The sequence below is a fragment of the Calypte anna genome, chromosome 10 (genome assembly GCF_003957555.1).
Source record: "Calypte anna isolate BGI_N300 chromosome 10, bCalAnn1_v1.p, whole genome shotgun sequence".
NCBI classification, from domain to species: domain Eukaryota; kingdom Metazoa; phylum Chordata; class Aves; order Apodiformes; family Trochilidae; genus Calypte; species Calypte anna.
In genome coordinates, this window is record NC_044256.1 from 8,745,364 (window position 1) to 8,770,876 (window position 25,513).

The 25,513-nt window shown below is 35.4% G+C and overlaps 1 protein-coding gene across 2 annotated transcripts in view; it reads right to left on the reverse strand.

Annotated features, from left to right (window-relative positions):
* UNC13C (unc-13 homolog C) overlaps nt 1-25,513 on the reverse strand; it is a 107,814-nt gene that overhangs the window by 24,417 nt on the left and 57,884 nt on the right. For both annotated transcript variants that reach the window (XM_030456876.1, XM_008492046.2), the window contains 6 exons: nt 25,145-25,273; nt 19,320-19,453; nt 9,572-9,657; nt 2,297-2,423; nt 1,394-1,490; nt 840-983 (listed from right to left, as the gene is read on the reverse strand). In XM_030456876.1, coding sequence (XP_030312736.1) covers nt 840-983; nt 1,394-1,490; nt 2,297-2,423; nt 9,572-9,657; nt 19,320-19,453; nt 25,145-25,273 — 717 coding nt within the window. The remainder of the gene's footprint in view (nt 1-839; nt 984-1,393; nt 1,491-2,296; nt 2,424-9,571; nt 9,658-19,319; nt 19,454-25,144; nt 25,274-25,513) is intronic.

Genomic DNA, 25,513 nt, shown 5'->3' on the forward strand with positions numbered 1-25,513 from the left:
TATAAAAAGCCCTGTGAGCACATTTTCAAATCCTTGCACAGCAGATGGTGGGTTGTTATTAATGGAATGTAATCTTCAATAGCAGAGATACTTTAATTTTAGTCATACTGTTTTTGAGATGTATTGAGAGCTCTACTCCTTGCAACATGCTACTTACTTGATGGAATAGTTGAAAGCTCAAAAAGCCCTGCAGGGTGATAATGCATTGATTAAAAATATAATGCAAAAAAATAAGACCAAGGGAGAACTTTTCAAAGCCTGACAATATGAGCTCACCTTGCAATAATCATGTAAATATGAACTTTGTTTGCAAATGAAAAACTGTTGTAATGGAGCAAACGATATAAATATAAATGCAAATTTTTTGAAAGCCATCAGAAGTATAATGGAAATCTAAAGCTTGTGAGGAAATTTTACAATTCAAATAGAAAGTTGAATATATTGAACAGCAAATGAATAAGAACTACCTCCTCAGGACTTCAGGCAACAATACTTTATTGCCATACCATGATTTTTTTTCCCCTTGCAGTGACTACTCAGATAATTGCATTTCACTAAATTGCTCCATTAATTGGATTGTTATCAGTGCTTAGCAAGAGTAAAAATTGATTGTACAACATATATAAATATGACATCTCAGAGTCGATAGGACTTTTCAAATTGGTAAATGATTTTGACAAAGTACATAAAAAAGAGTCTTAAGCCACAGACAGCACATCTTTCTAAGGACCCCAGTCAGAGATAGAACATATTGATTCCAATTACTTAGCTTTAAAGTACATGGTAACACAGTGCCAGGCTCTCTGAAGCTTAGTTGAGATGCATTGATTTTAATTTACCTTTGCAAATCTTCTCATTAAATGAGACAGTGCTTCTGGATTAGGACACTCCAGTTTCCTAATAATCTCAAAGCTTTGATTGAGCTGTGTGAAGACATCAACCACAGAACAAGAGAAGAGGGCATGATCTGATGTTTGCTGAAACTAGAGACAAACATTCAAATGAATACTTGTTCAGAGATTCAAACTGTATTAACTGATTTTCTTTCACTTGAAATTCTTCCTAATATAAAAAGTAACAAATAATTTTATTGATTCTTTTTTAAAAGTCACACTGATAATACTGAGAAATGTGGCTTTTGACATTTCTGTTTCTTTCAAAACTTTTAAAACCAAAATTGTCCTTCATGATGCCAGTATCACCTTGCAATTTAGTGGAACCAAAGACTGAAATCTATAGGGAATTTAGATAGATGAAATTAGAGCCACACCATTAGTGTTATTGACAGAATCCTTGGAGGCCTACCAAACATACTATGGGACCCAATATTCTTCTGGTTTTGCAATATAAATGTCTTAGGAATTTTTTTTTTCATTAAAAAGTAAAGGCTCACCCCATCTTTTTTGTCTCTTTCTAGTGCTCCATGAAGAAATTCCATTGAGACATCCTCATTTTCATCCAGCCACTGAATGACAAATGGTTCAAACCACCTGAAAATTAAAAGCAGTTTTGTAAACTAAGTATATTTCATAAAGATCCTGAGAGAAGAAATGCCATATGACCCACAAGATTGGCATCTTGTGTCTAGTGTGTTCTAGTGGCTAAAATGCCCACCTATTTTAGAGTATGTCTTTTAGCAATATTGTTTCTTTATTAAGAATTTTAAAATTTGTATATGTAATAACTTAAGACAACTTTCAGTTACTATAATATCATATGTTTATTTAAAAAACCCCTCAAAATTTAAAGCAATAACAGGCCTCAAGCCATCTCAGCAAATCAGCAGACTTACAAAAGATTAAGGAATGAGATTCCAGATAGCTCATATAAAAGAACAGGAGTTAATGTTGCAGAAGGAAAGGCAAAAAATCAAACCAGCATTGAAATATTAATCCAATGCATGAAGAATAATTTCAGTACTGTATACCGTTAGCATTCAATCTTTATCCAAATTTGGGTATGAAACAAATGCAGGGGCCTCTAATGAATACTGCTGCTGTTCCAGCATTTCATACCTTCCTTAGGCATTTTCTGACCAGAATATTTTTTTCATCTATGAAGAGCTGCAGTTACAACAGTTGGATAAAAAGTCTAATGAAATAGCTAATAGCACTTTTAATATCAGGACTATTTCATTTGATAGGATGAAAAACTGAAGAGAAGGAAATACAAAAAGTAAAGAGCTGTCAGTGCAACACATCTTGAGATCTTGCACAAAGCTAAACATAAATATTCAACCAAAATAAATCTTGAACCAAGCCAAAACTCATCTGAGGGTTCCCAATGCACTACTTACAGAGAGTATTCAGGCACAGCATCCTTGAAAGCAGAGAGTTCTCTCACATACTCATTATAAAACCATTTCACTTTGAAGTGCAGATTCATATAGTCTGTGCTCTTGCATAACCTCTGCTTTTCATGTTCTGTAATAGAAGGATTTAAAATAAAAGCATTTAATAGTGCACTAACAGTAAATAACATCCTTGTGCCTCAATGCACTAGTGACCTAATACTTGCATTTTAAAGCACGACTGATTTGACTTTTTAAGAGACAGCAGTACTTGCAGTATTCAGGTTCTTAGGGAAACCAAGCCAAAGCAAAGACCAGACCACAGTTTAGGCTTTTCAACTGCAGCAAGGAAAACCCACAAACTTGCTTCTGCTACATAATATCATTGCTTACTAGTCTTATACAGAACCACAGAAAGATGTATGTGTACTCTCATAGGTCTTACATTCTGCATACTTGCAGAATGTTATTTTTTTTTATTCTGGTAAGAGCTTTTCCACAAACTACTAGAGGTGACAGATGACCAAACGCATGCTCAATAAAATGTGGTTCTTCCAGGTGATACCAGTCTTTGCCTGAGAATAATTCTTATTGCTATCAAAATCTACTTCTTAAGCCACTACTAAGAAAAATCTGTCTTATATTACAGCCCAATTGAGTAGAATTTCTGAAATGAACAGTAATTTTTCATTGAAGGGTTGCCTGGATGTGTTATTATATTAAACAAGGCAACTTAGGACTGATTGTTATACTAATACAAACCAAGTAAATTCTTGATCCAATTTTAGAAATGAGCTGCTGTCAGTGATGGACAAACTTCTAAGGAAGGGTAAAACTTACAAAATGGCATTCACTTATGTTTTCTCTTTTAAGATCTAATTCATAACACATTAGAATTGAACACAAGAATAATTAATGACTAGTTGAGTTTTTTCTCCAGGCTATTGTACCTAGGAAAGAAAATTTCAAAATTCTCCAAATGTATTACATATAAGTAAAAAACCACATCCAAAATTCCTAATATTAACCCCCGTGAACAGCAGAAAACACTTCACAGGATCTACAAAGTCACTTTGTGCCCATCCATGTTACGTCTTCAGTTCATAGAAATCAAAGAACAGATTAAAAACAGGTACCCATATGGGGTAGCCCAAGACAATTTTAACTAGATGACATTAAGTGGTTTTATTTGGACTGCTCATGAATTTCATCTAGAAAACACAGGAACATCTCTGTTGGCATTCTAAATTTAGATTAGGACCCAGAAAGAAGTTGCCCACTCTCTTTTGCAAAATTATTGTAATACTGAGTCAGCCTTGAAGTAAAACTGCCAATGGAATGATGTGTAAATGTGCTCAGCAGAGATTATGATAGAAATAGTAGACATTTCTCATAATTAATGCTGGATAAGCAGAATCTGCAGTACAGGGAGCCTATTATTAACTATTTTTTTCCCCTGCTATTTTAATGAAAGATTCCTGGTAATGCAGCATTTTTATAAGCATTGATTCATCTAGGGAGTTTCATAGCAAGGAAATTTGCATTTCCCATTAGTGATAACAGCACATTATTCTGTATTTCTGTATCATGAATCAACAAAAAATCCAAAAAACCAATAAGATCTCTGTAAACTGTAAAAATATGTAAACTGTAATCTGTGTCTATAGGGCACTTTATCTGATTTTATCTATTGAGGTTCAAATAGCACCATCTTTTTTTATGGTATTGATTATACTGTGGGTTGTTTTTTTTTAAGTATCTCCTTAGGGGTAATGCTCTAATGCTCAGATGTTTTCTGCAGGTTTGATGTAATAGATGTAACTGCAACTACAAAGAAAACTGGGTGCAGATTTGTTCCATCTCAGTTGCACAAATTACAATTACAGTAATGCCTTTAAGAAAACTTCCAGAAAGAAAGAGCACCAAGAAAAAAAAAAAAATCTTCTATTCAGGTGCTGTCTGGGTAACCGAAAAAGAAGACAGATTTTTAAAAGGACTCTGATGTGGAATGCATGAATATATTCATGTTTGCTCTATGATGAAATCAGCCACTGACCTGGTGACACAGGATCTAGCAAATATCTAACTGCAGACAATTGCTCTTTTACAGAAAAAATATATCAAGAAACACTTTCCTCTCTTGCTCATTTCCCAAAAATTCCTCCAAAAAGCTGAGATGATTTACTTAAGACAGCAAACAAAAAGGAATTGTAACACAACTATTGTTTTGCTCTGATGTTTGCAGTGTCATAGCATGTCACTGATAAAGTCAGAGTAAGACATAATAAGCACAGACATCTACATGACACTAAAGACATAATGTCATTTATCAAACTGGAATAGGATCCCCTTCACTATAGGGCCCTTTTCCCTTTTAACCTTGAGGTAAAAACATCACTAAGTATCCATGTAATTTTTGATATGTATTAGTTGCTAAAAAAGGAGAAAAGGGTAACCTAACAACCTTCAAAGAAGATGAACATTTTAAATATTTAAGTAATCAGTTTGATACTTTGTTCAACTCTATTTTTGCCTTATTTGAGTAGATGAGCTGTCTTTTTTTTTTCTTTTTTCTAAAGCAGTTTCCTAGCTACCCTTTGTTTTTGTAACAACATACACTTAAACTGCTTGCAGTATTCTAATGAAACAGTTTTACAGAATAGTTTGAATTTTTATGAACAAGAACTGCAAATAGGAAATTTGTAAGTAAAAATGGGCAAATTCACCAGATATACATAAAAATATATATACGAATATGTAACATAAAAAAGCTTGTCCAGTTTTGGTGCTTTAAGGATAATGTTGCAGAGATGAATAACTGCTACAAAGAACACTTATGTGGAACAAATTAATTATATCATACTCATCTGGTTTAATTACTACATACAAGCTATTGCATTAGAGTTTATTCAAAGGAAAATGATTGAGACTGAGCATGAGGGGATTGTGTTTGGGTTAACTACAAAATTTCCCATCAAAACCCTTATGCTGTTTTCCACCATTGTCACATAATTCTATCTTATCTGCAATATTTACTTACCAATCATTCTAGAGGCTACAAGCTGCATATTTTGGTTTTTTCTTTCAGAACTGCTATTCCAGAAAACTTGTTATTTCCAAACTTTATAATTGGAAATTATATTCATGGCACAAACTGAGTCTGGCTAATGGAAGAAGAGCTCTTAAAGAAGTCCTATGAGGAATGAGGCTGGCTGAGGATGGATCACTGTGGAGACACCACAGCAATCTGATGCAGCTTGCTTACAGGTACTTGATCTCAATTCAGTTTCTCTCCAGTGCAGCAGCTGCTTGCTCTCATTGCCTCTTTTAAGGTGGGTATTATTATGCTTATTGTGCTCTGACTGAATGTAACAAACTGGCCCACGCTACAAATGAAGAAAAACAAACTCAAGCTCATCTCATTCCTGGGTTCTTGTACTTTCCTACAGGCAATGAAGTCACTGATTATTAACTGAAACTCAAAGTGGGACACAATTAATTGATAATTTTGTATAATGTAGATTGGTTTTGATAATGTGAAGTACTACTGGTCTTTCTGCAAGAGCTTTTTGTGTCAAGATAAATATAATTGAAAATCTGCCATCCTTATCTCCTTTTATGGAGCTATTTACAACTGATTTACAACTAAAAAATCTCTACTTCTACCTTTAAAAGTAAGTTTTATCTTTCATAAAAGACTACTTCATAGCCAATCTTTGCATTTGCTTGAAATTTTTTATCAAAATATCTTTGATCACTTCATAAATACAATGCATTACACTTTCAGCACATCTATGAGATGATTAAGCTGTGCTATTCATATTTGTCAAATAGAAGTATAAGATCAAGTGAATGTAATGAGGACACATACCTAAATTAGGAAAGGCAGTGTAGATCTTGTTCAAAGATTTTTTAACCAGAGTAATATTTCCTCACTGACCAGAGACCAAGGAAGAGAAGCAGACTGTCTTTTCTGAATCGTGAGAAAAAAAATTATTTACTGTTCTTTTTTGTCTCCTTGCCTGCAGTGGAAGTGGGCTAATCAGTCCTTGACTGCAAGCAGTGCACTTTAAGAGAGAAGACGTGACATTGCTCTTTTTATTCAAGGGGGAGCTCTGGAAGTGAGAGGCCATTTGCTCAGAGTGCCCCTGCTTTGCTTCACAGCAGCTACAAGTGAGTCCAAGGCCACCTGGCTTAGCATCTGAAAAGGCAGAGCTGGACATTCCTCTCTAGGAGACATAAACTGCTTATGGGAACTTCAGGGCACAAAATACCAAAATACTGTCTCATAGATGTAAAATGTCATATCAGAAGGGATGTGTGATTCTGCTGCATACAACTCTATTTTCTACTACAAAACATTGTCATTTTTTACTCTCTGTGTTGTACTGCCTAAACATTTCACATTCCTTTAGGCAAATTAATTTTGTATCTCCTAAATATTACTGAGCTGTTTTTTTTTACTCCTTATTTAAAATTTAGCATATTGGTCTCATCAATTACTACTTCACAGCCAAATGCTTCCAGAAGAGTTCCAGGAAGTGGATGGTAACATCCCTAAGAGGACGAGGCAAGATATGCAGCTTCATTAAACATAAGCTTGTTGCCCTGCATGCAACTAAGACAAATTAAAATGCCAGCACATAAAATAATTTAATAAAATCAATTTCAGTATAGCTTTTACCTTCCAATATCACACCAGAGTGAAATTTATGTATCATGAAAAATAAAGAGATCAATGCTATTCAAAGAACAAACCCTTGGAGACAAAATTCTGTCTTTAGATATACAGATATACACAGCTACTATTGGCTACAGAAGGAAATAAGCACTTGCTTCCAAGGACTGAAATAATCTGAACTGTGCTTTTTTACTCTAATGGAATTTTTACTCTGTGCATGACTTGACCATGGAAAGCCTATGGAAATGGAAAAGCTATGAATGGAATCACTGTCTCTGCTAGGATATCTATGATGATGATTAAAGCTCTGGTTCTGAAGAATATGATGAAAATTTCAAATACTTTGTACTTGAATTTTCAACATTAGTTCAAAGTAATCACATAATCAGAAAGCAATAAAAGAGAACAAATAATGCTGGTGTACAAATCCAGTTTACATTGATCCTGGCTTTTGTAAATCTCTACTATGCATAAAATTTGGAAAATTATGAAAGAATATACTCTTCAGAAAATGTTATCACATAATTAGATGCTACATTGTAATGCCTGAAATCTGTGAGTAAAAAGAGAATATGGGTAAGAAAGGCAGCCTTAATTCTCTTGGGTCTGAAGTACTGAATATGCAGCCTTGCATCTTTGATGTTATTTTTTTTGGCAGTTTCTTTTATCTATTGTTTCATTGAAGAAAAAAAAAAATGTTTCCATGAAGGAAACATTTAGACTTGATTCTCTGCACTTTGGCTTGTCACAAGAGTGCAAAGTGAGTGTAAAAAATTACCAAATATGCATGGTAGCATTTTATAGGCAATTAGTAGAATGAAGTACAAAACAGGAATAATCAGGCAGCAAGATAAATGTGAGGCTGAACTTTAATAATTACCTGTCTTGTATCTGCCTCTGCCTGTAGAGCAGAAGCGAAGACAAAACCACACAGGTGTTCTCTAATTGTTATCTAGCAAATTGCACTTAAAGTTTATTGAAACACAATGCAGAAACAAGCAGTTTCAATGGATTTATCTTATTTCTTGGAGGTGCTGGAATCAGTATCATATGTTTAGTTTAGAACTAATGTGCTTGCCCATAAGGGGACATTTACCCCTGTACCTATAGGAGAAAAAAAGACACCAATGTATCTCCATACACGGAGATTCTTTGCAGAATTAGGTTATTAACGTTATATTTTGTTTTCAAGTCCTTCTACAACTCAATCATCCCCATTTCATAACTTGTATAATTAACTCTCCCTCAAAAGTTTCCCGTTCTGTTCTTTACAACCAAGAAACAAACAGTGTGATCTGAAGCTGCCTTTTGAGTGATCAATGTGCTCTACTCAGCAAACTGAGTTAATTATCTTCCCTGAATTATCTTGTTGCTGTACAGAATATTTATAGTTCAATGGCTAAAACAACACAAGCACTGGGGGGCACAGGGATCTTATGCACCCAAAGCTGTGAGGGCAGGCCAACAGGCCACTTCTAATGGCTTTTAGAAATTCTTATCAACCTGTGTTAGCTATCTCTATGTGCCATCACAATACTGAGTTGCTGAGGCTGTTCCTGATTTACAACCTCTTGAGATACAAGGCTGTTCTCACAGGTGTAACCAGGATTACAGTAGTAGCTTTCATTTGTTATTCATACTTCTCTCTCCTGGTAGCTTTTGACTTGACTGATCACTCTCAAAGGATGATCTCCTGCCTGATGTTAGATTTCTCAAACTTATACCTTTGATTGACAGGACTATAGAACAACACCTGCAAGTATTAGTTTGAACACCTCTTCTCCTACCCACATCTTCGAATTGATTTCTCATGTCTTCTCTTGTCATTCTGCATGTTATAATCACATTGCCTCTAATTCATTCTTTCCTTTCTTCTCATCTTCTGCTGCGCTTAGTGTGCAAATTCCACATACAAATAGAACAATTTGCAGAGTAACACAACAGCAGATGAACAAAATAATTCTTCCATTAGGAGCAATTCTAGTAATTCATCTTTTAGCTCTTTTTCTTTATAATCATAAAATCCTACAATGTCAAAATAACATTACACTGATATTGCATTAGGCATTGCAGAGCAAATAATATAGGCACTGATCTTCAAATATTCATTTTTTTTTAATCCTTTATGCCTGTTGAGTTGTTAAACTGCTTTTTAAGTCCAACTTCTTTTTCAATACGACTTGTCTTTTGAATACAAAAAGGTTTACTTACCTTTATTTTCTCCACAACTTCATTCTGTAAATGTCTCTTATATACAAGTTACCTGTTTTCAGCTAGTAAGAAAACAGGCAATGTCTACAGTACTCTCTAGCAAGCATATTTGTGGTTCCTTGGACACTGATGATTCTGTTATATTTAGGGAATAAGAAGCAGCATTTCAAATTACAGTTCTTTTTTCTCCTTCCTCAGATAACTTCATATAGTCACAGTAAAATGATTTTTTTCTTTTACAGTGCTTCTTTTTCACTACCTATGAAGTATCTTAAACAAGTACGTCAGAAAACTCCCAGTACCCTCAGAAATCTGATGCCAGCCAGGTGTGATTTGCTGTTGCAATCAGTCTCAGTGAACTCTCTAGTGTAATTAAGTGTTCTAATTACCTTCCAGAGCATATTTCATGTCTTGGGCAAACAGAGTCCACATGATTTCAGCACTGACTTTTCCCATGTTCAGCTCTTGAGGGAACCTGCAATCAATCACATTATATCAGTTCACCTGCTCCTAGAAATTATGCTTACAGCTGCACATCAGAAAGGCAAATATTTCCACAAAATAATTCCCCTAGTATGCACGTCCTGTGTTTTGTACCATCCAATCTTCAAACAAAACCTTGCCTTGGTCTAATGTCAGGGGCCTAATTATGAGTTGAATATCGCAGCAATTCCCTCACACCACTTTTTAAATCAAGAAACATCCATCTTGTGGATAACACTTCAACTTTAAATCAATCAGATGGCTTATGAAAAACCCGAAACTCAGGCTCAGATGTTTATCAGTTAAAGTAACACATGGTTCTTAGTTCCCTTATTACACTGGAAAATAGTCAAGTTGTCTATGAAGCTATATGGATTTGTACCAGTTGAACCCAATTTACTGCTTCAAGACTTTGAAGTATCCACCTTGAAGTATGGATAAAACACTAAAGAATGTAAAAGGTTGAAAAATGCACACTTTTGAATTATACATTTTGTTTTGGCATTATGGCTCAAGTCATCTTTGAAAAACAGTCCCTTATAGGTATTTTTGCTGTTATAAAGTAAGTATTTTTTCAACAATTTTTTCATAGATCCCAGATGCTTCTTATTCTATGTAGAAAAAAAGCTTTAAGCTTTCAGTTACCATCTTCACTGTTAGCTACTAGCAAAAGCTGACATTTTAGTGACACACACTGCTTGTTTCATCTCATACTTAAAAGGAGAGCAATTGTTCTTTTTATTTAAAACAAAAAAACAAAAGTCTGCTCTACTGGACCTGTGGGTCTGACACAGCTGTGCAGTGAGAGCAGTATGAACACACTCACTGTTCACCATGAATATAAAAAATCATCTAAGAACATGTTCATGAGGAAACACACAGAGCTCTATGGCTTTTCTCTTGAATTTATGGCACAACTTTTCACAGAATATTTTACAGAAAATGTAAAATAAGAAATACAATAATAAAGACATTAATAAATAATATAATAAAATAATAAATTATAACATTACTACTAATAATAATAAATAAATAAGAAATAAAAAAGAAAATACTGTTATACTTTTTTGTAAAAATGGAATGATTTTTTGAAGCTCTTAGTGTCATACCTGCAAACAGCTCATTAGCCCTGTCACTTTAATAAGAAAGAACCTCTAGCTCAGGTCACTGATATGCCTTTAGTAGGCAAACAGAAGCTCAGTTACAGAATTTTATATTAACTCTGTTAACAATATCAATTTTTGTTCAGCTTATCCATATTTTAACTATAATTCTCTTCTTTACCTCTAGTCCAGTCTGAGTGCTCTCTTAGCACCACAAACTAACTTTAGCAAAGCTGCTCGAGGAAATATTGAAAAGCTGATTTGATAACAACACTTTTTTTTTGTCCATGATGCAAAGCTGAATCTGATATAAATACATTTGTTTGATTAGCGGTATGTATATGTTTGTGCATTTTAACTTGTGAATATACATGTGCACAGAGAAAATACAATGATCTTCTCAGGAGGTTGTTTCCTGTAGTTTTACTGAGTATCCTTAATTCATCCCACCTGGCTTTAGCTAGGTACCTAAAGCTGTCACTCAGAGATATCAAGTTCTGTGTCCATGAGAAACATAAACCTAATGAGTGGATACCAGTGAAATCCTTCCAGCTGGTGCTTAGGGTACAGATATTTGCAATTTTATATTGCATGGATATATTTTTCTATAGAGTAGAGTAGTATAGCTGTAGGACTGACTGCCATTCTCACCCATCCTGTACACACTGTAACCAGCATGGTGACCTCTGAGCAGATGACTGACAAAAATGAGCATACAACAGGAAGCCTCTGGGTTTTAGTATAAACCTCTCACTTTTTATATGTAATTAACGTACTTCATGACACTTATGATACCTATAGGTGTATTCAGCAGGATTCAAATAATAGGATTTAATTTATCCAAAGTGGGTTATTAATGTAATATGGAGAGTTAAGCTAATCAGCATTTTCAGCCAGTGAAATTGACCTAATTGACTAACGTTAATAGGTACCTAATTTGCCTGGTTGAAGTACTGGCCATAATACACACTTCTCCAAGCATTAAGATGCTTGGAAAGGACACCCTGTAGCTTGCCAGGGTTCAGCTAGACATAATGTCATGGAAGTTCCTTACAGTTCAACAGTTGGACTTCCAGATAATTTAATTGAGAAAGTAAAATTACTTGCTTATCACATTATAATGGCAGTTCTGTGGCAGGACTTTGGCTTCAGCACAATCCCAGCCTTTTCCCTATACAATGTCATTGCCTTTCCAATTTGTTATTGCATTTATGAACAGTACTCAAATATCAGAGCTGGTGGTGAGTGGAATCCCATAAGCAAAGTAAACTTCTAGTTTTCAGCATCACCTTCACAAACCTGGATGTTTGCTAATCCACACAGCCCAGACAGGTATGCACAAAGCAAACTCTGGCAAATGTTTTCACATTACGACTTAGCATTTCTGATTCAGGGCTTTCTTTTATCCTGTCATTCAGATGAATTATGTTGACACAAGAAAATAAGCTTTATTCCATTAATTTCCTCTACGTTCTTTATACTTTTCACAACAATCTGAGACAGTAAAACATCTCGTATCAAAAACCTAATGAGCCACAAGCTGCTCATTAAAAAAACCCCAACAATTTATAAACGTATTTCAGAAATAAATAGCTGTTAACTGCCATAGTTATAATTCCTTTCATATACATAGTAACTATAATAATTCAAAACTGAATGGCACAGAGACATAAAAACTGTATGGTATAGCCAATTTGATGTTAAATTTTTAAGGTATTGTTGTTTTACAGAGTGTTGGACAGAAATTATCAGAGTGTAATTTATACAGCATTTCTGCATTGCTTTTTCTTAAATGGAATGTAAGATGTAAACAATTTTAATTTTTTCAACCAATTTCTGCAATTGCTAACATCGAATCCTGGGCTTAGATGTTCCCCCTTGGTAGTATATATTTACATTTACCTAAGTAATATTTATGATTGTTTCAGTTACTTGTTCTTTTAATAAATATTATACAAAGTGTACAAGATTGACAGAATACATCTTGCATTCAAAAGTTCTGCTCTGATTGCCACTGAAAAGGAAGTAGAGGTAGAACCTGAGTCAAGAAGTATCACAAAATTGTGATTGAGTAAAATTTTGTCCTTAACTAAAAAAGCTGTAATGTTGTGGCTACTGTTTCAAGCCTTAGCTGCCCAGGGTGACTGGGGTATGCTTGTTCTCTCTAGGCATCCAGCACTGACTACATGTTCAGCAGACTGGATGTTGTTTGGAGATAATGCAGCTATTTTTATAAAACTTTTGAACAATTTAAGCTGGAATGGACATGTGAAGGTCATCTAGCTCAAAGCCGTATCTGGTTGCTCAGGGGCTGTACAGCTGAATTAGGAATACCTCCAAGCATTAAAATGACACAGACTTTCTGGGTGATGTATTGCAGTGCTGGACCACTCTCACTGTGGAATGTGGATTTGCTGCTAATATGTTTCCTTACCTGAAGAGTATGCTCATGCCTTTCACTACTCTCCTGGAAGAGATTTAGCTATGTTCTGACAGCATCTCATTAGGAAGGTGAAGAATGCAACCAGCACTCCCCTTAGCTGTTTTCCTCATGCTGCTCCCACAGCTTCTCCTCATGTTATGTGCTCCATGTGCCCACTACTGGTTGTCCACTCTGGTTTTGCAGAGTGACAATGTCTGTCTTATATTAGAGAACCAAAACTGGTAATAAGCACCCAAATGCACAGATCTCTTTCAACCCATGGGCTGTGGTCTTCCTAATGCAGCCCAGGATCCTGTTACACCAAACCCAACACCCTGCACTAGGAACTTTATTGGGATGGTAGCAGGACTTTTTCAAGTCCTTAAATTGCTAAAATGGCAGCTGAGTTTTTAATAGTATTGTGTTTTGCTTAACATTCTTCTGCTGTGTGAACTTTGTTTAAGTAACAAATGTCATGGTTTAGAAGAGCTCCTTTGTCCAAGCCTGAAAAGTTGCAATTAAATGTAGCTCTGAAGTAAAAAAAAAAAAAAGAAAAATCTTTAAGATCTCCATAGATAAAAAAAATAAATTTATGCCCAAATGACAGCCTACTTACTTATTCAAATCCAACAATCAATTATGTACTTTAAATATAAACCCTAAAAAATCCATTTAAACAGGCATTTTAAAACATGTCAAATTATCCACAGAAGTCTCAATTATCCACTTCATTTCCATTTGACAAAGTTCTTATGCAAGTGTGGGCATACTAAAATAGATCTCATGAAAATGAGTTAAAGCTTTGTAAAACTTCAAAGAGGTGATTTTCAAAATGTACTTTGCTAATTGTAGCACATCAGAAACAGAAGCTTCCCTCTTTCTGTGTGTACATTGAATTCCAAGTTACTTCCTTTCTTCCAAACTTCCTTTCTTTAGAAAGGAAACTCACACTGCTTTCCATACTTACAACAATCAGAGACTGCTGGGTATTTGGCAGCTGCCATAGTTAAGGGTGCTGTGCAAGGATCATCATTTCTGCCTGTGTGCTGTTATTTGTGAGAAGCAAACAAAGCTTAACATACAACAGCAGGATGCAAAATTTTCCACATGCTAAAGATAAATGGTAACAGCAGCAGCTCATTTATTAAAGGAAAGTGATAACCAAACTTCAAATTCTAGATCATCTATGTAAGTAATAAATTTTGTGTTATTTGTATTTTAACTCCTTATTTCAAGGTAAAAAATCTTCTGTTGCAAACATTTTAGAATTTGGTCCCTTGGCAGCAAAATATCAGAGAACTTTCCCATGCAAACCTCCACACACAACATTTTCTAACCTTTGTAAAAGCCACACATTTTCACATTTCTTAGTGAAGCAAGAGGACAATGAGGAGAATGCTGTTAGTTATTCTGTTTCTTCTTGTTACAATTATTTCTGTCTCATAGGCCATAATTTTCCCAGTTTCTCCGTCATACTTACAGCAATGCTATAAAATCTCAATTTATCCAAAACATTGCTATTAAAATCACTTTCCTATCTTCCATGATGACTTGTATGTCAACTATAAAATACTATTTGGTGGAACTTCTTAATAAAGATAATAAAGATAATGAAATCGGTTTTCATGGGATATAAATTAACCAAAAGATAGTCTGGACATGGTAATTTCCAAAATTACTACACAGCAAATAAATGGTAGCCACTCATGAACATCTACTGGTTTTAATAATGCAAAAAATTAAATGAGAACTGCTTACACTGGCTTGTTCTAACAAAGAGTTATACATAAAACCAGAGATTAACAGGACTCAACTTGAAAGAAAATGAGAAGAATCAATGTATGAAGCAAAACACAAATCACAAATAAATCCCAAAAGCATTTTCCTAGTAGTACTGCACGTCTTTAGTTGAATTCTAAACTAAGAAATTCCTAGCATAATAAAAATGCTTTCTCTTAATTTCTGCTCTTAGCTCTGCAGACAGCTACATTTTCAGAGTACCAAAGTCCCTGAACCTCTCTGAAAATTTTTATATTCCGTATCTGGTGGCTTTAATTTCATCCAGGTGCTTATAAGAGTACCCTCATTTTTAAGCTGTGCATGCAGTGACAGGTTAGATTACACTGTTTGTGAAGAGCTGCACACAGTCACTGCTTCACTGGTTCCTAAGACAAAAGCTCCATCTCATTTTGGAAAATATGTATTCTAATTAAATTGCAAGCAAATAATTTATTTTTTCTTCCAGTGCTCTACCATCCACCTATCAAAAAAAGTTTTATTTTTAACCAAAATAATATTGACTTTTCTGAAGAAAGTATAATGGACAAGACAGCTAGCTTATACTGTATATAACTAACCTGGTCTTAAAAAATAAAAAAATAAAACATTCTTTCAGCAGTTCTTGTGAAATAAAAGAATATTACAACTAAATACAGTGTTCACAGAAAAAGAACTCAGTCCCATTTTTCTTTGGTTTCTGTTTTCTTTTGCAATATGTAATCTATCTTGACTTTTTGAATTTTAATACAATACATTCTAACTTCAAATATTTAACTTTGATAATAGAACTTTTTTCCCCATCTCTTTCAGGCTCTGCTTTTCCCCCTAACATTCTTATTGAGTTATTCACTATTGTCTTCTCAAAGAACACAGAGCTGACATTGCTCCAAGTTCTTATCTCCAACTGCAAATGAAAGTTCCTTGGAGATGTTGCAATACTACTTCACATTGGAGTACTTTCTCTAACCATCTTTGATGAGCTTTGCTGAAACACCACTTATGCTTTCTTTACCCAAATAATAAATGGTATTTCTTCTTGGTTCTTCAGTGACTCAGATAATTATAGGTTATAGTCAACTTTGGCTATCTAAGCCAACATTAATAGTATTTGGCTTTGAATGGTACCTATGACTTTTATCTTCCTTCCAAAATGTGATTTTTAGCTCTCAGGTAGAGACTAAAAATTGCAAGGTATAGCTAAGCTAGGTTTTCCATATGCTCGGCAGGAGTCACTAAAACACAAAACTAAAAAGTACTAAAGGATTACTGAAGTACTAAATATGAGTATGAAACGCACCATGTTCACAGAGTAAAGAAAACAGATCCTGACATTACAAAGATGTAAGAATTAAGTAAACAAATTTTAAGACCCCCTAGAGCTATCTTGCCTCGGGCAAAGGCAAACCCATTTGTGGCTTTTGCTCAAGGGTCTGGACACACTTGGTGGGTGATGATGGAAGATGGAGAAGTACAATGTGTACCACAAGGGAATCTAACCCTAGGTGAGAATACTTAATTTTTGTTTGTCTAGCTTAATCAATAGAGCATGGAATCTTTGGGAGTCATGAATTTGTATCCCACATTAACTACAGTTATGTGAATTGCTACATAAACTAACAGTGTTCTGTGAGTGGTTTCGTTTTTCAGGCTGATGATGTGGTGATGAAACCAGAAGGTTAATTGACTGGCACCCAGTAACTTCCTGGAAGTTAACATCTGCAGCCTGCAACTTTTGGGCCATGGACATGAGCTGTAACAATTGCTCCTTGTTTTAAGAATCTGCTACAGTTACAAAAACCACATTCTGACTATATATGCTATGCAATTAAATGGAAACCATTTTGCTAACGAGTGCAGAGGCACAAAGGTTAGATCTAGATTTCCAAATGCACAAGCATACTTTAGTTAAAGATTTTTTTCATACTTTGTTTTTCCTCTTAACTGAACAGATTTTATTTTGATAGCAATTTCTGCTGTCTCACAGTGTATACACTGCATATTTGACAAGTGCTGGGAAGTCCTAGATTTGTTTGTGAATCAGGTTCCCATCACATTTTATATTGCTTTAAATAGTAGGATGAGAATTTTATGACTCAAATATCAGACTTCATGTTTTTCCCTCAGACTTGTCACGTTTCTCACGTCACATAAAATCTGCAGGTTGCCCACACAACTCCCACTGAACAGTCAGGAATGGTCTTTGAGTTGCTGTGATGCTTGCTGAGGCAATGATGCCATGCTTCATCTGGATTCATAATCTGATGCAGTTCAAACTGCTTTATCACAGTATCTTTTTTTCCTCCAAGGTAGATATAAAAATAGGCTTTCCAAAACTGGTTGAGGAAAAAACTCTGAGCAGTATTATACTATTGTGAAAAATTAGAATGCTTGGAATCTCCTGGGGATCTTCAGTAACCTCATTTCTACAACAGAATTCAAATAAATGTAGGCCTGAATATTCTACTGAGACACTACATGGCCATATATTTCTGATAAGGAGTTATATTTTTGCAATATTCTTATGCATTCAACTTACCTATTGCTTTCATGCATTTTATTTTCTGGGGTAAGGAATGAGGAAGAGGCTGTCAATTTTCTCAACATATAGCAGTATTACAGTATTTTTTACATACTGCTTTTGTGTTAGAAGTATCATTTCTTAAGAAAAAAAGTATCCAAAGCAATTCTGAACAGCTTTTCAAGTTTTTCCACCCACACCCTCTGAATCTCTTGCTCTTGGTGTCTCCTATTTCTAAAAGAAAATTTATTCCCTGCATTCCCCCTTCCACTTTCAAAACAAAGTGACAATGTGAGAAAACTGGCAAACAAATTTTCTGTCCCTTAATCTGTCCCAATTCTGTCCACCCCTGAGTCTCTTTTCGTATCTTAAACAGTCATTCAGCTGTATGTTAGGGAATGTCCTAATCTACTCAGAGGAACCCTTTATCCTTTTCCTTTCTCTATAACAATTTTTAGGATAATTAAAGTCCAGTTACTTTTGTTTAACTTCAATGAACAGACTGAAACACTGTATGGGTTGTATGGATTTGTTCCAGTTGTATGTTTTATAATAAGAATATTTATTATGCTGACAGTCAGACAAATAATTTGAGTTCTCCTTCAAAGAGGAACTTCACACTAAGTTTTATAAAAGGACTAAACAGGAAAATAGTTTTCTTTCAAGCTAAGAACTTGTTCTCTGATAGGGTCAAGCAAAAGACTGAACAAAGGTATTTATTATCCAGGACTGGAAGGACTGAGAAGACAACAAAACATCTTTCAACTGGTGCTTATCATCAGGGGGCTCCTCTGGTAATTGCACTGTGGGTCCATAAAATGTATGGTACCTTTTATCAACAAATCAGCACATCACCATGTGCTGAGTGCGTTTCAGTATCTACCCTATCTTGGCTGAAATAGGCAGACTTGTTCTTGCATCCCTTTAGACCATTCCATTAAGCACACTGCAGACACCTTTATTAAAAGTTTAGTCATCATATGGATATATTTTTCAATTTTAACTTTTTCATATGTCAACACAGCTAGACTATGCCCAGACTATTTAGAATCTCTGTTAAATAGCTCCAAAGACCTAGAAGAGTGAAATTTTTTCCCAAGGCCCTCATTGTGTGACATTTCAATTAGTTTATCCACCCTTAATTCGTGAAATATATTTCTGTGCAGTCCTTTTCTTTCCAAACCCCAGCACTTTGGTCTCCTCATTCTGTGTTTATTGACTGACTCTCTCTTCTCTACTGGTATCTCAACTCTAAGTCATTCAGCTGGTTTGGTAATTGGTTCTACCTCTCTCATCTGTTACATCTTCAATTCTGAGAAGTCAGCTTCCATCTCTGGTAAACCCAGGATACTGCTTTCCATTTAATAAATTTTCAGGTCAGCCTAGCTAGGCTCTCTAGCCAGCCATAAATTTGGAAAGGATCTTTTTAAGAATTCATTGCTCTTTTACAAATGCATCCCTAAAGCTCTACTGCAATGCCTTAAAGATCTCAGAGGGATTTGAACACCTTTTGTGCCAAGACACCATCATGATACTGTCACACTGAAATTTCCCACCTGTCTATCCATTTAGTTCTCTTGCATGATATTTTATTAGTTAACTTTTTGGGATGGTTCACTTACCATGCATCTTTAGTGTTCCTAAACCAAAACATTCTCTTTCCATTACCAGAGCATTAAGTCTTTATCAAACTATGTCAGTGTTACATTCTGTATGCTAAAAAATCTCTAGATAGATTATAGTTAAAATGCAACACTGATTCAGGTGTATTTCCTGTCCTTATTTTGATAAATCCAGGATTTTTTATTTTTATGGGGAAGGTGATTACTTACTGGTTCAAGACAGGTGTATACGCTGTTTTATCTTCATCTATGATGGTGACCATCAGAGTAATAAGCTGTGCCCAGAAATCTAAATTCTTTGTTGTTGGTCCCTGCTCTTCTTTAGGAACTTCTTGTTTCTTACCCTGTATTGAAAAGATTCAATATATTTTATATTAGAGAAATTAGGGAAAAAATGAGGATATCCACCGAAAGATTATTGCTTGATTCTAAAGGGTGACATAGTAAGAATCTTCTGAAATTTTGGACAAAGACAGTCCATTCAACTTAGTAGAAGACTGTGTGGCAGACTATCCCTGGCTGTGGACATACAGCCAAACACTTACAGAGTGGAAATAAAGTCACATAGGACAAGGTGTAGCGGGAGGAGCCATTCTTGCTCCTGACGCTCGACGAGCTGCTGGTCTCTTCCAGGACTCCAGCCACCACACAGCGCTTCCAGGGTAGAAGTGTAGTGGGAAGAGCCTTTCTTGCTCCAGAGGCTCGACAAGCTGCTGGCCTCTCCATGCCTCGCACCAGAGCAAGCTGAGCTTGCTCTCTGTGGGTGTGTGTCCCACCTTTATTGGTCCCCTGATCTTGCTCATGCCCAATAGGGGCCTGTCCTAATCAGACACAGGTGGACTCACACCCACTCACTGGCAATTCGAGGCACCTGGTTTATCTTATTTTTCTACAAAGGTAATCAACGGAGACTTGATTTTTAGTGCACATCCACACTTCAGTGGAATGCATTCTAGAATTCTTTGCTGTGCTGATATTGAGTGCAGATAAAATTGTCTACTGAGGCAGAACTTCTATGCACTACACAATAAACACTGAACAAATAAATGATAAGGAACCTTTTTCACTTTGTTTTGGATTATAAGCTGAAGTTATTGGGCCTAACAGCTACTATGCTGTTCACTCTACATAAAGAAGTGGTTAAATTTCTGTTGTTTTAATAACCAAATTTAAAAGGGCTACTTTCTGAAGTATTCAGCACAGATATTTTCCAAGAACTCTCAGATTGACTGGTAGAACTGCAAACTGCACATTTAAGAGGGGAGAGAAGGAAAACCCCACAAAGTAGGAGGGAAAAAAAAATAATCCTCAGACAGAAAAAATACTAGGAAAATAGAAGTATTCAAGAGAGGCTTGTGAAGGTATTGCTTTGCCAAGCAGTTTCAAGCTGTGAGAAAAGCCATTTTGTGATTTGATTTCTTTTTTTTAATCCAGGGAAATGGGATTTTTGTGTAGTTCTTTCAAACAAAAAGGGCTTCGCCAGCTTGACATCCAAATCAGAGAACCTGAGATGCCCAATTATATTTTGGTAATAATCACAAGAAAGGACATGGCATGTAAATGTTTTTATCTCTGTGGACACAGACATACACAAACATAATTTCTACTACACAGAGAGGTATATCTGCACATGCTAGGTCTCTTCCACACAGCTGTCAGAATAAATCACAGAAAATAAACAAGTCTCTTATCTTGCAGGTTTAAGCAAATATTCTCTGTATTTCTCATTTATAGCTCAAATCTGACCACTTTAATTGACCCTGTATCTCTTTGAATTAATATGACACTATATAAGGGTCATAGTGAATTAAATATTCTCTTAGCCTCAATTAACTTTTATCTATTAACAACATTTAGAATGGCCCAAAGGGACTTCCAACAACACTTAATTGAAATTGTTTTTGTGGTCACTGTGGAATATTTTAGAAAAGTCTAATTAATCACACTGTTTTATCCTTAGCTGATCCAAAAATGCAACAACCCCAGTGTCTAGAGCTACTGAAATAAAGGTGAGATTCAGTAGTTACAACAGATGGTGTGACAAGTATCACTGGCAATTTATAACCATGCAAGCAAGCAAAAGTGCTTTTCGAACCAGAAATTAATATTGGAGCATTAATGTCACTCACAGGGGCTCTCTCCGGTATAAATTATTAAAAGCACTTGTTTCTAGAGAAAAGATTTATTTCTAATCTTCCAGTTTTCCGCAGAAGCTAGTGCATGTTTAAGGCAGACCAAATAGAAGCCTGCTATAGAAGACAAACCCATTTTAAACTAGCATCTTATCCAAGGACTGTGTTTCACAGAAAAAACTTGAAACGGCATTTAACTGGGGCAGCTTTCCTAAAAAAGAAAAGGAATTACACACTGGGAAGCAATTAAGTATCTTGCATTACCAAATCCAACTGTAGAATTGATCAGAGTCTTAAAGATGAGTACAGAAAAACTGAGCCATCACTCAAAGCATAGGTCCATCCACATGCCAGCCTACCACACCCTGTTAATACAGAAACTCTGATCAACCTGACCTAAGGTGCCATCCCTCTAAGCAGAGATAAATCCCAAGGGAATGGCCCTGTGCTGCCACAGCTGCCCAATATGTGGCTTCAGAACTAGTTAACTTTTTGCTAGCTCCTGGTCTTCTGCACGGTGCTTTGACAACCCAGAGAGCTGAGTAACAAAGGAAAAGAACTCCAAAATCATGTAGAATGCCACTACTACTCTGCTGAGCAGATGTCAAATACAGAGTATCCCAGTGTATTTTTTCCAGTGTCTGGTGCTATCAGTCATGAACAGGAGAGATTTGATTTGGAGAAGACTCCGAAAAGAGTTACTGAAGAGATCTGAGTCAATGACAGCATCAGCCAAGACTTCAGATTTTTTTGTTTTCTTAACATATTTGTTACATATCTATATTTACATATTTTAAATTGACTCAAAGTTATAAAAGTGCTTGCAAAACTATTTTTTTCAGCATGAGACAGCTAGCTCTTCACCCAGTTCAATATTAATTAAAAAGAGAAAACACTACATCTGTTGCATAAGGAAATAGGTAGTTCCTCATCAGTGTGGTTTGTCTCAAATAACAAGGACAGTGATACGTGTCAGCAAGACTTCAAGGTGTCATGTTCTATTTTCTGTAGTATTCCTTTTTTCTTTTTTTTTTTTTTTAATCAGCTGTTCTTTGTATTCCAATATGAAGCTGCACTATGACATTTTTGCATAATGTTAGCATTCACCATGTTTACCCTAGGAAATATTGCTGTTCTCCAGGGGTGATATTGTTCTGCAAGATATTTGCTTTAAAAGAGTGATTGCCTCCCTGACACAGAGTGGTAAAAGGAGGAAGTGGGGGTTGTTGAGCATGTTGCTTGATTTACTTGTTACTCTTATTAGAGTGATAATATATGATTTCCCAAAACTCCAGCTTGAGCATGCTCAGTTTCATCATTCATTGTTCTATTTTTCAACCCAAAATCAGAAAACTCCACACATTCAGACATTAAACATATTTTTTAGAAATACTGTGTCAGGCAACTTTGAGAATTTTAGATTGTAGACAAAAGCAAATGCAGGAGGTGGTTAACATGAGTTACACACAGAGATAATAAATATATATAAAGTGCAGGAACATTTAACTTCTGGCCAGATGGAAATACCACTGTTAAAGCAGAGTGTCTAGGTTCCACCTTTTGTTAACATCTCCACAATATGATTCAGGCAAGAAATGAACCATGGTAAAACCCGGAGCCTGCAGTGGGCCTCAGCAGGACAGCAGCTGCCAGCCTTTCCCCTGAGTGAGAGCAGGTGGTGACCTACATATGAACCATTTCTTGTTGCTTTGGGGTTCATCGATTTCAGCTCTCACTACTCACAGCTCAAATCTCAGCTGTGCAGCTCAGGCATGAACTTTCTGTGCTGTACCACCAAGCTACAATGAACTCCTTCCCTCCCCCTGACAGGAGGAGGCCTCATCTGATAGCGAGGCAGGCTGAGATAAGAGAGTGGTTAATGAAGAAGTTCTAATGTTGGAATCTGGTATAATTGGACCAAGGGGTTTTATTAGTTACAATATTGCTTACTGTTTCATAATTATAATAATGATATGACAAGTCAGTCCCCCTGATTCACTGAAAAACTTCCAGAGCTATAGGTTCCAACAAGCTGTACACTCAGCTGTTACTGAAATTAAATGCACGTGCAGATATATCAGTAACAAACTATAAGAGGCTTTTGCACATTTTCACAAAAATTTCTTGCGCTTGCTTGAGACCATAATTCTGCAGACACTTGTCTGATTGCAGTTTCTACCAAAAACCTCACCTGCTGGAAATCTTTCTGAAAGAGGGTAGCAGAGGCACATAAATGCAGTCTAAAGCAGTTAATTCAGTTTTCCAGCTGAGTGAATATTTGTGGGGTTTTTTGTGTTGGGATCTTACATCGCTCTGTCATCAAGCAGAGTTGTGTAAGAGAGAAATAACATTGCTCACCCTTCTGCTCCAACAAAACCAAACCAAACCAAAACTGGAGAGAAGCATTACTTTAAGCTTCTTATACATTGCCCTACCAAACAGAAAGGCTGTAATTTCCCTGTATTTTAAAGCCATCTACTAAAACAAACAGACTATATTTTAAAAATTAAAACAAAAAATTAGTGACAAAATTAAAAAAAAAACAGATAAGCTTTCACAGGCATCTTACTTATGCTTTCATAAGTAAGATTTCTTTACTTTTCACTGTTTGCTGATATGGCTAACAAATGCTGATAAGCCCTGCAGACTTATGCAACACCCAGTCTAGCCAGCTCATATTATATTTAACAGCCAAGAACGAATTGCTGCAGAGTAAATGACAGCAAGAAAACAGAACAGTTTATGAGTTAAATAGATCTGGTATCTGAAGCTGCTCCTTTTTGTACTGCTACTCATCTTGCAATATAATTTGCTGGAGAATAAAATCCATACACAGGCTCTCACAGTGTCAGGGCCTATGGGTTCTGGTAAGAAATTCTTATTTCAAAGCCTAGGAGCTTGGGACAAGTTTTCTCACATAACAGAAATCCAACATTAGAAAATAAATTCTTATATCAGAAAAGTTGGATATATAGCATGTGCTGCCTCTCCTGAAATATGGGAATTCGTATTTTTGATTCAAGTGAAATGTGCTTTCTGATAAAATACGATGTCTTACATCATGTAGCATGACTGTTCTTATCTATTATGTACTACACAGCCAACGTGCATTTGCCAAAAAACTTAATTCATCCATTTCAAGGTAGGAATAGTCACTGAAATACCATTTTTTCAGTGTACTACCCAGCAGGTAAAAGGAAGGAACAAGAAGTAATGCAATAAAGAGGTGATGCAGCTTTTAGATAGCTGTATAATTTTGCAGATACAAATTTCTTCCTTTTAACATTACTTATAAAAGAACCCTGGCCATATTATAGGAAAAAAAAACATTCTCAAGGCTTGTGCATAGTATTTGGAATAAGACAAATCTTTCTATTTTGCCTTGACAGTTCAGCCTGATGAACTAGTATTAAGAAATGTTACATCTTTATCCTCAGCTATCTTGAAACAGCTTTCTTTAAAGACTGGATCCAAGTATGTATCATAGGTGTTAAATCATAAGACTGGAAAGACAATATATAATTTTCAGCAAATTATAATGCTTCTTTTTTAAAGCTACTGAAGTGAAATATTAAATTTTTAAAAATTATTGCTTAATTAAAATTCCTAAATGAAGAACAATCAATCCAATGTCACCTTCCCTGAAGTCACTGGAAAATTTTATAGTCATGTCCAATGTGATCACTAAGAGTTAACATGGTCACTTTGAACTCATCTTGTTAAACATTTTAGAGTTCATAGCTATCTGTGGGTTTATTTATAATGTATTGCTCTCTGACATAAAGAAAATGAATATAACGTGAGTGCTTTGATATGAAGGAACACCAGGATGCTTTGTACTCACTTGTGGTAAACTAATAACAATTAATGTACAATAGTATGAAACGTTAATTTTGGGCTTACCTGATCTAGTAACTGAGAGTAAAGATCATAGCAGTTTTCAAAAATGTATTTGTAAGTTGAGTCTAGGCAGGCTCTTACACAATCTTTTACCACAGTACTGGCTCGGGGTGGACTCTGTAGTTCAAGGACCTAAGAAAATATATGAAATATATCCAAAATGATAGAATACCAGAATTAGATACAACAATCAAAAAAAAAAAAAAAAAAAAAAAAAAATCCAAGTTTTCAATTTTCAATGAATGTATTTCTATAATACAGGATAAAAAGCTTTGAATTATAGTAATGGTAAAATATTTAAAGTTGTGTTGACTTCAGGTAATGTTAGTTTAAAGATGCATTAAAACACATAAATTAAACCTGTAGACTCTA